Genomic DNA, 14811 nt, shown 5'->3' with positions numbered 1-14811 from the left:
GATAACAGAATTTAGAAAGGTACGGTTAATCCTTGCAACAACATACTCCAATGTGCAAAGCTCTTGCGACTAAATAGTTCAGTTTTTTCCATCTGCATGCATAAAGTGTAAGCAGAGCCTCAGTACTATCCTTGGGTCCTGCAGAACCCTGAACAATCTGAATGCTGTGCAATACCTTCCACATATGCAGAATATTTGGAAGTGGAGCGTAGCTGCCCTGCGTTGAGATGGCCCTGCGATACAGCAGGGAGTGCAGTTTAGGAGCCGTGAGGTGAAGGTGACTCCTGTGGGTAGCGTGCCGCAGTCCCACAGGTAGCAGTGCTATGAGGTGGGGTGGGTTATGTTGAGCAGTGGTGTGTTTTCAGGATCTCAGCTGTTTGGGGTATTCCATTGTGAGAGTCATCTACAGGAACACAGTTTTTCCTTAAAACAAAGAGTTCATTTTGATATTTTGATATCTGAGTCAAGTCACAAGAGAAGTGCAGCTTGTTGGGGCATTTATTTGTTCATAATTAAAGGTTTTAGGCTGCGACTGTAACACGAGTCTGTGGAGAGCAGTGTGATGTACTGTAAGGCAATCTGCCTGCAAAAGCCTCCCTCAGGCATACGCAGCGAGGCTGTGTAGTTCTGCTCAGCCACAGTAACATCGCCGACTGCGCTGCACTAACTTCTGATTTGCATCAGGTGAGTATCTCAGTACATTTGGGGCATTCAGGGTTTGGGTTTAGCATTAATTTTTTTCTCTTTGGATACAATGAACCGACACCTCCAACTTCTTCCAAGGATTCATGCTTTGAATCCTCTTCTGCCACGATGTCAAAGGTTCTACCATTGGCCTCTGCCTGCAGCTGTGGTTTTGTTCCACTAGCAGTCGATTTCCACGTTACCAAAAGCAGACACTTGTGAACCAAGAAAATTCTAAACATGATACTACATTGCTGAAAGCAGTGAAAGCTCAACTTGACATGTTTTAAGGCTCTGATGTTCAAGTCAGAATACAAGATGAAGAACAGTTGTAAATATTGTTTTCTACTCTACTTTCAGACTTTTGATAACAACCTGTCTGACTGCCTTTTATCAGATGATTTAATTCAAAGTAATGCATGAAAGGGGCCTGCAGGATTGGACTCTGAAAGAGTCACATGAAAATATTATAGGAATATTTCAGTTTTAATAGTGAAGTTAAATCTTTACAGTGTTCTTTGAACTGATTTGTTTCCAAGGGAACAGCAGTCCGCAGTGCTATCAACCTTTTCAATGCTAGCATTTTACAGGTAGAAAACTCATTCCCTGGCAATGTTTATCTTTTCTTCTTTTTTTTTTTTTTTGTTTTCTGTAAGGAAAGACTCAACCATCCCCTTTGCTTTTTCTCTTCATTCTTTGCAGTATCTTGTAAATTAATTTCCTTCTGATATCACAGTCATTCAGTGAAAAGTAGTACATATGACACACTTCAAAATATTATTGACAGAGCAACAGAAAACAAAAAATGTTTTAAGGGATTGATCCTGGAATAGAAAGAAATTCACAGACTGTGTCACATCATGATACCATATCCTCAGGTTTAATCCTGGCTGGGGTGGCTCTGTCTGCATATGGTCTCAATTCTGTTTAGTTTTTCAGTAACAAACCTATATCAATGAACGGGAAGAACAAGAGAGAAGAAATTTTGCTTTATCTGGCAGAACAAATCCACAAGGGAAGAAATACCCACTGAGAACTTGAAGTTCAGCCTTCAAAATGTTTTTCTGGATGGTGCAAAAATATCTTAAGCGTTCTGCTCTGCTGTCCTGTAAAACACAGCCTCACCTTTGTGCAGTCTCACTTGTGGAATGTTTTCTTTCTGGGAAACGTGGAGAAGTAAGCTTGGCAGGTTGTATGCATCACATTTCTATGTAGTACAGGATTACCAGCCGATCACATATATGGGCATGGGTTTCTGTATAAACAGCTATTACAAATTTTCTTAGGAAAGACAGGCATGTTGTTAGAGGAAGTGCTGAACATCCATTCTAGAAAAATCAGGTCCTGCCAGATACATACATGCTTTTTATCGTAGACAAATTTACTGTTTGTAAAATCTAGATCATGAACTGGAGCTCAAATGAAATTTTCTATGTGAGCTTAGTCACAGTTTCACAATGCTGTTTGTTGAGTTAGTTAAAAAGAGTACAGAGAATGTGGGTTCGCTGACGTTTTACTTCTAGGATTTTGCTAACTACTAGTGCTTTTAGCGAAGAGAATTGTTACTTTAAATTATCAGTTTTATCAGAGTAAGTTCATTTTGGAAGCAGCTTCATTAGAAGTTGGACGTCAGTAGAACTAATCTTGATAGAGTACGTTTCAACCTATTTAATGTAGAACTCTTTGTGGATGTGTTAATGAGAAATGGTTCTTTTATAGTTAGAAGTATTCTGAGCGTAAACTGTAACTCCTCTCATCTTCAGAAGCTTGAGTTCTGTTCAGCCTACATGTTACATACTGACTGGCAACGCTTCTTTCTTAACTGAGTTAGTTTGCTTTTGTGTTGGAAGGGAGACCATTTCTCTGTGGGCTCTTCACAGTAGTCTGAAACATTTAGCAGTGTTGGGTGGGGAGAAATGTGTACGTGTCATGCCCGATTCTTCCGTATTTAAGAAACTTGTGAGGAACATGTAAGGTGTATGTTGATTTAGGTTGTTAGATGTGTTCTTAAAGTTGCATATGAAAAGTGCCAACTTACAGGATTGTTTTGGCAATCTTGTGCGTTGTTTAAAGTGAGTGAAATAGCAAAGCCAAGACCCGATTGTCAAATCAGTAATTCTGCTTCGTAATAATAAGTACAGACATTAAAAAGAGATGCCATCTTATTTCTGACTTCACCAGTTTTACCATGTTTCAGCTGTGCTGTAAAGAAAAAGCATTTTGCCTAGTGGGGAAAAAAAAAAAAAAAGGCAGCTAATTCAAGCTAAAAATGAAGCAGTTTCTTCTGGGTGAAAAAGGAAAGGCTGTTTAAACAAGATACAGTAATTGCAATGATGTTGGGGATACGTTTGGCAATTATAAGAACACATAGTATTTGTTGTAGTAGCATTAAAAGGCTCATAGCTCATACGTGAGCTAAAACAAGCAAATATCTCTCCTTACTCTCTTTGTATGTTGTCACAAAGATGGGTTTCTAAAAGCTCTTCATTACTGAAACGTAAATGTTAACAAAGCAAAATAGCCAACAATTAGCTTATTGATGATGTTTAAGCAGGGTTCCTTTTGCTGATTAACTGACATTATTTTGAAGTTTCCCACCTGTTGAACTCAATAGAAATTACCTCCCCAAATCACTGAAGTTTAAAAAAGCTGCTTTCCCGTAAATGCATTAGCAGGCAATTGGGAGGATTGTGCGTGTGTGGAAGGCTGGGGAGATTCATGCATGTAATTCTGTAAAACAAAATCAATAAAGCTGATAACAGATTAAGTTGCTAAATTTTGTAAAACTAGACTTCTGTTTGGGTCATCAGTACAGCACTATTGGATTTTCTGTGGTTTAATGCTGAAAAACAGGATTATTGATTTTAGGATTTTCAGCGTGTCCCCTCTGGGAGTTCTTAAGCAGTCTTTATAATGCTTCACACTTAAGTTGACAACTACAGTGACATAACTGTGTCCTTGCCTTAGTAATCATTTTCTAATCATATTGTGAAGGGCTGAAAACGGTTTATAAAATGATTATTACAGACAAACAGTGGAACAGGAGGGTTGTCAGGACGTCGCTTCTTTGTCTGGTGCTCATTGCTACCTGTCTGCCATCTTCCCTTGGAATTAACTTACAGTCACAGATTAAGACCTTTGACTGTCATAAATCTGCTTCCCAATATGTTTGACTGGCAGGGGAGTTCAGAAGCCATCCCAGTATAAATAGGATTTTAGCACATCGGGTGCCGCTCCAAAGTAAAAAGGGCTGTTTTGCTGTCGACTTTGTCGTGTTGTATATTCAGTGCTCCTTTCCGTCCCATGTGTATGCATGCCTGTGTGTGTGTGTGTGCGTACGTAAAGTAGGAGCTGAGATAGGCTAACAAAATGAACTACTGTATGCAAGAAATATATGAAGTGCACCCAGCTGCTGGTAGCAATTGCTACATGCAGTCCACTGATTATTGCACATATATCGAAGATAATCAGGGTTACAGCAGTTGCGATGCTCAGGTCCTGCACAGTAACAACATATATATGGAACAGGCCTGGGCGGTGAATCAGCCTTATACCTGTAGTTACCCTGGAAACGTGTTTAAAAGCGAGTACTCTGACATGGACATGGCCCTGAATCAGTACAACCAACCTGAATATTTCACCGAAGAAAAACCTACTTTTTCTCAAGTGCAGTCGCCATCGTACTCTCAGAAGAAAGGTAGGGGCAATTTATTTAAATAACAAAAAAAAATCTCTGTTTATGTTTTTGTTTTGCTTTAAACTTACAGTTGCATCAGTTGGCTCAGATACATCTTTGAATGTGAAGGCTGCCTGTTCAAAATTGAAAGCAGCAGTAACAGAGGTTGCTAGGTGATTGTAAGGTTTTCTGTGAGCGATGAGGATTTCCAAGCACTTTTTCTTAATCTGTAAAAGACATTTTCAATTCTATTGCTTGCTTTCTGCTTTTTGTGGCAATTAAGTTCATGTACTATTCAGCTGTGAGCTAGATAAGAAAGTTTCTCATCTGAAATGTCGTCGCTGTATATTCTTCATCTAAAGCTGTGATTTCTAATTGGATACGGTTTGTGTGAGTCCTTGTTGCCAGTAAATGTGAACTCTGTTTACTCAGCAACTCAGGCAAAGTATTTTGAAAATAGAACTGTAAATACGTGTGGGAAAAATGAATGCATTTGGTAGAGTGACTCTTTTAAATGACAACCATGTACTTTCTGATTGTGCAAAGCAAAAAAGACTGAAAATTCAAGCATATCTCTGTGTAACAGAGACTATTCTGCATCCAAAAAGTTGATACAATCAGTATGTTTCTGATAGAGAATCAATGCAGCATCAGCTCCCTTAAGATTAAATCACTGCTTGTTTTTAGATTTGCTTTTTCTTTCATGCAATCAGAGCAGGTATCCCTTCTCAGAAAGAGCCCCAAATACCAACAAACACTTGAAAATCCTTTCAGTGTTGTTTGTTTTGAAGTCAGACAAGCAAATCAATGCACAGAGAATATGCATCCTTTTGTTTCTTTACAGTCTCATAATTAAAGAATAAACATACACAGTCTGTTGTAGCAACATAATGCCCTTTTTCTATTAAGACCAGATTTCCTGTACACAGTTATCCAAAACCCAAATGAATGCAGTATAACTAGCTGGGTAGGTAAAACACTATTTACTATTTTTAAAGTGGCTTTTTAGTCAAAAGTAGACTGGTTGATATTAATTAATAATACAGAAATCTGAAGTATTTTCCTTTTTGCAGGTAATATTCATTTGTGCTCACTGCAGTAAATCTGTATATTTGGTAGAAAAAGTTTTATTCTTTGAACACCATTGTAGGTCATAATGCAGGAAATATTTTTTTTTTTAAATCTTATGTCTGGAAACTGTAAGAAGGTGAGTGAATTATAGATTGAATAGCTGTGGATGCTGCATGTTTTTGTATTGTTCAGCATTTCAAATGCTTTTTAAGGCTGCTTGCTATTGGGATATAACTAATGAACTTACAACTCGTTATGGACTTTTTTCGTGTCTTGGATTTGGTTCAAAAAGAAAATGGTCTTACTATTACAAAGTTATTTAAGTAACATATTTTTCATAGTGCTAAAGGTTCTTAAATTTACCTACATCAGAGCTTTAAGTTCTTTCAGTACTCAGATATCTCATGCAGTTCGTGCTCTGCTTAAAGTTTTTTACTTGTTTGGTTAAAGGAACAGAGTTCTTTTCTAAAACTGCTGGTCTGCCCGTGTTTGCTGCTAGCTCAGTTTATGTTACCTAAAAATGCAGTGAATTTTGATGGAAGCAGGCTTTTAATTGATCATCCACAGAGATTGAGCACCGTTCTTTGGGACTCCTTAGAGCCGCATTGCCGTGACAATACAAAGTTGCATACCTTCTGTCAGACCTTTGCAAGCGCTGAGTTTGTTAAGCAGAACAGACATAAACCCTGTGGGGACATGTGCATCTTCTCTATCTCTTTTTTGTTTTGTTTTGTTTTGTTTTGCTGTTGTTGTTACAATTTCCATCTTTTAACCAAGCTATCATAAAACTAACGAATCTTTTAATCCTGTCGTAAGAACAGAAGGCTCCACACAGGGCATGTGTGTCTGTATTGATCCAGAATTGATTTTGAGGGGGGAAGAGGGAGTTTGTTAAGGGAAGCCTTGGTAATAGCCCATTAAAGCAAAATTAAGTCCCTAAGCAGGTGTCCATGAGGGGTCCTGATTGTTGCAGTTGGTATTTCTGTTAGTCCCTTGAAATTTGTAGTAATCTCAGTAAGATTTCCAGCTGTTCAAATCAGATTGTACTTTACAGTAGCACATGGAGGCTTTTCAAATCAAAACTTTTGTTAGTTTTTTAGATGTTTGAAGTCTTCCTTTCCATGTGAGAAGCAGAAAGAAACACCAACATTTCATGCTGAGAAAGTTAACGTTTGTAAAGGGGAATCTAACTATTTCTCTGTGTTAGTCACTTTGAAAGAAAGCCAAAAAAGTAACAAAGTAACTTCAAAAAATAAGAACAAAAGACCCCAATAAGGTGTCACAAAAGGGGAAAAGTAAGTAGTTTCAAAGTATTTCTAGCTATTCCAGAACAAAATAAAGCATTCTAGCTGCTCCACTTATTGCAGTGCATTGAAAGCTATATTTTCCTGATGGCTTTGATGGAAGATGTGGCTTCTAAGGAAGAAAGGCTGTGATATCCAGTGGGCAGAACAGAGCTGACAATAGGCAGACTGTGCTCATTTGGGGTGCCATGCCATGTAACAACCCCTGCCCTGAGGCTGAGCGTCTGCACAGAACACCCCTACGCTCCCACCGTATGTTCAGCAAGGAGGAACACTTTGGGACAGCACAGGGGTAGCACCAGGGTAGGGGTAGTCCAGAAAGTGCAAAAGAACTGTTTACAGAGTCCTCTGTATCCCCATATTTGCTTCATGAGCAGTATTTTGGCAAGAGGGAAAATAGGTCTGCAAAGTTGAATGTGGGCTGAGGGTTGGATTTCACTTCCCTCTGCACGCATTCATTTCACAGGCAAAGTTAACAGAAGATGCCGGCTCCTGTCTGTGAATTTAGGCTTTAACCTCAGGCGATGTGGAGGAGGCCAGAAGTAACTGGAAGCTGCCCTGAAAAATACTGATCTGCAGGCTCAGATTCTTGAGTCATGCGATAGCAATTTCAGTACTTAGCCCTGTTGGTCACCTTTTTTTTCCCCGGGTGAGGTTAATGACATATTTTTAAGGGCCCTTGGTACAGTGACAGATAGGGTTTGAAAGTTATTGTTGTTACTGTCATTGTCATTGTTATTTCCCTTTGTATTTTCTCAGGCAGTTTGTATGCAGCTGACAAAAGGACTGCTAGCTTACGCTACTGAATTAGTCCAAACCACAGGGCTACTCTTTGAATACCTCAGAAAACACAACATGGAGGTCATGTAAAAATGTCTTCTTATCAGCACAGGGTGCATGTGTGCATATAATGAAGTTGCAAAAAGACTGAGCACTTTTCATCTTTGGCTCCTAAAGGAGAGTAACTGAGTAGCTCTAACTAAACTAACGATCACTTTGAGCTTAAGAATGGTTAATTTCACTTTTGACCACCCAAATAAAGAAGCAGCTATGATGAGAGAATTGGCATCCATTTCAGCAAATTATTATGCAGTTGGAATTATATCTCTTTTTTAAGAAAAATGTCAGTGGAAAATGTGTTTTCATCTCATTTACTGTAACCCTTGTGCAACAAAATGAAGGATGGGAGAATAAACTGTCATGCTTTGCTTTTGCATCTGCGGTACAACGGATGTTCACTGAGATTTCTACATAAGTAAGTTATTTATCATAACTATGGCATGTTCTCTAAAACCATTTTAATAATTTGGGGAAAAAAAAGTTGAATGGCCCGACACTCAAGTATTATGTACAGTAGTGCATTTTGTCCCTATACCTGGTAATGGGTGCAACTGCAGTACTGATCACAGCAGTTCAAGCAATAGCAGGGTTTGAGCTTCATTGACGAGGATTCAGACTCAACCCAAAGATAAGGGCTAATATTTAGGAAAGTCACTCAGAGAAAAGAGACTGTGGGAAATGTTGCTCATACTGGCTTTGCAGAATCTCTTGCCAAATTTTACTAATTCCATAAATCAAAGAGTGGTAATAAAATTGTGGACAAGAAAGTCAGCTAGCTGACAAGAAAAGTCAGAAAGAAAAGAGATGCTCTGTGGAGAGTTCAGCAGTTTTTATCAGGAGGAATGAATTAAAGAAGGTGGCTAATAGAGATCAGTGTATCAGCACAGCCTTTCAGATGAATAACAGTGATTATACAAACAGGAATGGAGTGTGATTTTTCTGACTCAGCTCTGTGCTTTGTCCAATAAACATTCAATAGACTTCTACACAAGTACACAAGTTCTACACAAGGATGGTAACTGGATGGTTCTTGTAATTTTCTTATACTTTGCAAGGAGTTGCAATGTGACTATAAAATCAGCATTAGAGCAGTATAAATTTTCTTTTCAGTTCTGGTACAGTTTGGGACTCCCAAGGTAGTAATTAATTTCTTCTTTTTCATTTTCATACTGCAGTGCTCAGTAAGTGAATACAAGCTTAGGAGTAAGTCTGAACTCCTCATTTTCTTGAGTGATCTCTAGTCACACGGCTTGCTTGAAGAAAGATCTGAGGGAGTACATTTATTGCATGACTCTGCCAATGCACAGTGAAAACAAAATACTGCGTAATGGTCTGAAAATGTTCTCTACTAGCAAAAATGGCTTTCCCTGCTTGCAAGGAGTAAGCCTATGAAGGATCAGGAGCAAGCCGATGAGCATCTGGTTTATAAACACTGTTTGTTGGTGTCAGTCTCATATATCCCTGTTGGACAGTCAAACACGGTTTGATCCTAGAAATTTTTTAAGGTATGGTTTAATTCCTAAGTTAATATTATATTGTGCATACATACATACAGAGAGCTGGAAGTGAGAAGTCCGTGCAACAGTTCTTTAACAAAACTGACATTTGCTTTTCTCAAAATGTGGTTGTCTAAGTATGTGCAAGGTACAAAGAAAAAATGCTTTACTGTTTTTCAGGGGTTGTTTCCATTTAAATAGCTTTTCTTTGCTTTACTGCAGGGGGGCAAGAATAGCTCTGTATTGTCTCTTCTGAGTCCTACCAATCTGTTACAGTGCTCATTGATGTGTTACTCTTACAAATGAGACCATAGGCATACGGTGTTAAAGGTACAAACTGCATCAAATAACTGGTTAGGTTAGCAGATCTTCATCTGCCCTTGCATTTGTAGAACATTTTCCTGTGGAAGAAAATTGTTTCTTGCCACACCAGTACCAGGAATGTTACAAGCTGCAACTGCAATTTAAAAGTTACCATAGATCAACATCAAGACTCAGTGGATTATACAACATACTCAACATGCTCTTCCAGGATAGGGGCAGCTGGTCCTGCTGGGCATTTAGCCTTGCCAAGAAGGTAAGATTAGGCAGGCTGGTAGGTAGAAGTCTGGAGAGCAAAGGAGCTGCCTTAACTGTAGAAGAAACAGCAGACAAGACAAATCAAGGTTGTTCATCGGTGATCTCCATTCAAATCAAAGATCAGCAATGAACAATGATGTCAAGTCAATCTGAGTGCTTAACTTTGAGGATCGTACTGGATGTACCAAATGAAAATCTGGACACAGCATAGTATTACAGAACCACAGAACGGCTTGGCTTGGAAGGTAAATTAAAGTCCAACCAGTTCCAACCCCTGCTGTGGACAGGGCTACCGCTCACCAAGCTCAGGCTGCACATGGCCCCATCCAACCTGACCTTGAGAGCCTCCAGGAATGGAGCATCCACAGCTTCTCTGAGCACCCTATGCCTTACTACTCTCATAGTAAATAATTTATTCCTAGTATCTAACTCAAGTCTACCCTATTTCAGTTTACACCCATTACACTTCGTCCTATCTCTACAGACTGTTGTCTGTAAAAGAAAAGAAAAAAGAAAACATCTTTCTCTGGCTTTCATGTGGCCCCCTGTTATGTGTCCCCCCGAAGGACACAATGAGGTCTCCCCAGCATCTTCCCTTCTCCAAGCTGAACAAACTCAGCTGCCACAGCCTTTCTTCATAGAATTGCTTCAGCCCTGTGAACATCTTCACATCCCTCCTCTAGACTCACTCCAGGTCCATGTCCTTCTTATGTCTTGAAAGACAAGGCAACAAAATAGGCTATTACCGTACAGTTCAGTGATATCTATGTTGCTTTTTAATGATTCTGCTAGCTAATTGCTAACTACTCAGGAATTGCAACTCCTAGGAATTATTTACAGTGGATGTTACAGTTTGCAAGAACTGATTTTCCCTTATCCCTTCGGGTGTGGTCTGCTGCTCTGAAGCATCAGTCTTTTTAAAAACTGCTGAAGCTCCAATTTTCTTACTTTCCTGTCACTTCTGACCCCATTAGCTGTTGGAAGGAGCACTAAAAAAAAAACATATATATGGCTATCGGTCTCAGATTTTTAACAGAAAAAAAAGAAGGTGCTTGTTGAGTACTTTTATTGCCAGTGGTTTCTTGGGATGAAGCTTTTCTATCCACATTCTCCACTGAGTCAGTGAAGGAGGGCAGGGTATGTGTTTTTCTTGTGTCATAGGGACAATCCTGTAAAAATGATGAACGTGATACCTTAGATTTAAGTGATTTCACTAGAAGGCAATTAACACTCCTGATAAAAGAACAGTTAGGAATGCGCTTACATGTAGTGATTCCATTTTTAATTTCTAACTCAGAGTGCCTGTAGAGGATTTATTTCCAGCCAGAATGAGAACTGTTTCCTGAGTAGGATAAAGTCCTGAAACTCCGAGAATGGACATCATGAGTCACATGTGCAGGCTGCTGTATATATTTAAGGAAGCAGTTTAAACAAGTCATCTCCTGCTGCTCCAATAGAACAAAGCTGCCATTACATGAGCAGCGCTAACCAGATTATATGCTTAATGAAATATCAAGGCATTTAATTTAGAAGTATTTCTTGAGGAAGCAAAAGCTGGAGATACTGAATTTTAGAGGGCATAGTCAATGCTAAACTAAGTCTGCCTTTTATGAATAGCAGTAACTAGAAGTCATTGATTGTTACAAAAAATTTAGTAGAAAATCCTGCATCCCTTTGCTGAGCCTGCTTCCTCCTGTGTCAGCTGCACGCAGTGTGTGTTGTGTGAGCAAAAGGAGGGCGGGATGGGGATAATAGCCTCTGCTAATCCTCCACTGGCATAATGTCTGTTAGCAGTCGTGATGTAAATTAGAACCGAAACCCTGCTGTCTCTCTTCCCTCAAGGTCAGGAACCAGATCCATGTGTCCACCAGTCTTTACCCAAGTTTTTAATATAGAAATGTAACTTAAATGTGAACTAATATTTTGCCATACTGTAGACTGATATGGTAGGAGTATTAGTAAATCGATGATGCAGGCAACTGGGTTCTGTTTCACAGTGTTACCTAAGAGATGTATTTGTTGCCTGTAATTTTAGGTTCTCGGAATTATGCTCAAAAATATAAAGTAGACATTACAATTATTTCCTGCCTTGTTTCTTCTTCCTTTCTCCAAATCAGCCCTGGAAAGTTCATTTAATTTAAGCTGAAGTAATTTCAAGTATTTGCTGTCTGTTGAGGACTTTTCTTTCTGGAGAACCTGTGGCAAGTGTAGTCTTAAAAAAGCACTTTCTTTAAGCTACCTGTTATTGAGCTTACTCTGAGTTTTAGTCATAGGAAGATGACAGCCATCCCCATGGCAGCATCCTCTGACAGCCTGCTGGTGCCTGAGTCCTAGTGCTGGTTGATCTCCATGCAAGTCCCCAAGCTGCACCAAGCTGTGCTGATGGCAGGGCAGCAAACTTCGAGTCTGGTTTAACGTTTCATGCTGCTGATAGCTGCAGCAAGGCAATGGAGGGAATAATGTCCCAGCTAGCTGTGTCCAAAGGACTGTCCCAGTTGCACTCATAAATTGCACTCAGCTGGTTTGTAGATGATGCAATGCTGGGAAGGATGGCTGATGTCCTAGATGGGTGTGCTGCCATTCAGATGGACCAGTTTGTAGAAATGACAAAGAGATCTGTTGAGGTCCATCAAAGGGACATAGCAGTTCCTCTGCCTGGGGTGGAATAAATGCAGCAGTAAAGGCTGGATGCCTGCTGGCTGGGAGGGGATTTGCAGAGAAGTACTTGGGAATTCCTGGTGGGCAACAAGTTGAATGTGAGCCAACAGAGTGCCCTTGAGGTGAGGAAGGCCAGCAACATCTTGGTCTCAATTAGGAGGGTCATCACCAGCAGAATGAGGGAGGTGAGCTTTCCCTCTGCTCTACACTGCTGAGATGTGCCTGCTTTGCTGGGACCGAGTCTGGACTCTGAGGTATGAGACAGATGTGGTGACAGTGGGACAAGTCCAGTAAAAACACAAAGGTAGAGAAGAGGCTGGAGAGTGTGACATAGGAGGAGAGACTGGGAGTGCTGGGACTGGTTGGCCTGGAACAGAGGACACTCACTGGGATCCTATCCATGTGTAAAAAAGAACTTGACAGGGCTGAGTGATAAAGACGGAGCAAACTCATCTCAGTGTTGTCTAATGACAGGACAAGAGGTAAAGAGCACAAATAAACATACAGGCAATTCTGTACAAGCATAATAAAATAATCTTATTTTACTGTGAGGGCACAGAATGCTCACAGGAGTTAGAGAGTCTCCATCATTATGGGCAGTCAGAACTCAAACAGACATGACCCTGACCTATGATGTCCCTGCTGGAGCAGGGAGGTTGGAGCAGGAGATCTCTAGAGGAGCCTTCCAGCCTCAGCCTCTCAGTCATTCTCTGAAGAACTTACTGTACCTCAATAATTTTCGAGTGTTAAATGAATAGCTGCACTTCCCTCTCTCCTCTCAAAATGAATCTTAGACCTTTGCATACAGAGAGGATTTTCATTATGAAAAAATATGTATTATAACTCCATTGAATTATAAATTATGGAAACACTTACTTTGAAACCTTTGTATTTTACTACATTTGAAAGTTCTCTTTGGTTCAGAATTACAGTACATTACGTTACATCAGAATTGTTGTGTTTGGTTTTTTTTTGTTCGTTTGTTTTACATAAGAGCGAAAATATGCTTATGTTGTCAAAACTAATGATGTTTTGGGAAAAGAACCAAGCATTCCCAACAGTTTTTTGTAGTAGTAATATTTGATTTCACTCGTTGGGTGTCTGATGAACCACTTCAGAAGAGAAAACGTCATTCCCACACATATATGTACACACACACATATTTGAATGCCCACCTGTTTTGCCCTAAATTCAAGCTATATTAAATGCAACAGTGGAACACACCCAGGTAAGGTATAATCTATGCAGCTTTTGCGATCTGTTGCTGGTACTTCTCAACCACACCTGCAGAGCTGTTTTGAAACAAATACACTGTCAGTAAATGTTTCTTACTAGCATGTCCCTGAGTCACTTTGCAACCTGGCATCTTAACTCAGAATACAAGCACATCAGTTGTTTTTCAGAAACAGAAAGAGAAGTGGACTCTATGTTTTGCTGTTACTTAATTTTTCACATCAAAGCACTTGATATAAAAATGAGTATATTTGTTTTTCTGAGCTATTGTTTATTGCAGGAGAAAGCAGTTATGTTATGCCTTTTCCCTCTTGACCAGCGGGTGCTGAAACGATCTGAAAAGTAGAAGATACTGCATACAGCGTTTAAATACTTCTGTGATACTGTTAGCATGAGCTTTTTATTCAGGAAATCCAGTGAGTTGAGAAGTGTGAGGCCAGTAGATAATATATAATCACCGCAGGGTGAATGTTAATACAATATTTTTATATCAAATGTATCATATCATTTTATATAGAGTTTACATGCCACATCCTCTTTTTCTTTGCAGGGTATATACCCAGTTACTTAGACAAGGATGAGCTATGTGTAGTATGTGGGGACAAAGCCACCGGATATCATTATCGCTGCATCACTTGTGAAGGTTGCAAGGTAAATGGCATGGTGGGAAGGTGGGAATCAGAAATAGCTCTCCAGCTTCTCCATTTATACAGATTTCCTGAACTGTACTACCAAATAAAACAAAGACAGATTAGAAGCGAATAAGAACATCCAGTACTGATGATAAGCCATATCTGGCTGTGCTGCTGATCTGCATATACATAAGGAATATAGTTGATTTTAACAGTGTTTGCTTCTGAAAAGAAGACAGAGAATTTAGGTCTTTTGTTGTTAACTGTTAGCTTTTTCTTTTCTGTTTTTTTAGTGTTTTTTTTTTTTTTTCTGGCCGTGTTCTTGGCCAGTGTACATCAGCATCCTCACAAGAACTTCAATGAAACTCTTTATGCAATAGTTGAGATTCTGCCTATGGCCATGACGAGTCTGTGGTGATGAACAGTGTTCCAGTGTATCTCATTATCACTGCAAAGAACAAAAACCAAAAATGTCTTCCACATGCTCATGTGACAGTAACATCCATCTCTTCAGGAAGCATCATCACAAAGTTAAAACAGATTTAATTTTTTTTTTTTTTACTTCTTCAGCTTAACCATATTAAAATATGCTTTCAGTCTTTTTCATCTCTAAAGCTACATGAAAAATGAAAAAAAAA

At 39.4% G+C, this 14811-nt stretch overlaps 1 protein-coding gene across 10 annotated transcripts in view; it reads left to right on the top strand.

The window, feature by feature from the left end:
• THRB (thyroid hormone receptor beta) overlaps nt 1-14811 on the top strand; it is a 173660-nt gene that overhangs the window by 137759 nt on the left and 21090 nt on the right. For 9 of the 10 annotated variants that reach the window (XM_048951370.1, XM_048951367.1, XM_048951368.1 and 6 more), the window contains one exon: nt 14092-14192. In XM_048951370.1, coding sequence (XP_048807327.1) covers nt 14092-14192 — 101 coding nt within the window. Of the gene's footprint in view, nt 1-4053; nt 4382-14091; nt 14193-14811 lie in introns of those variants that run through there. The other variant, XM_048951366.1, reaches the window with a different exon arrangement.

This window comes from Lagopus muta, chromosome 7 (assembly GCF_023343835.1).
Source record: "Lagopus muta isolate bLagMut1 chromosome 7, bLagMut1 primary, whole genome shotgun sequence".
In the NCBI taxonomy this organism is placed as follows: Eukaryota; Metazoa; Chordata; class Aves; order Galliformes; family Phasianidae; genus Lagopus; species Lagopus muta.
Note: the sequence above shows the minus strand (reverse complement) of the source record. Positions and strands in the feature narration are given on the sequence as shown.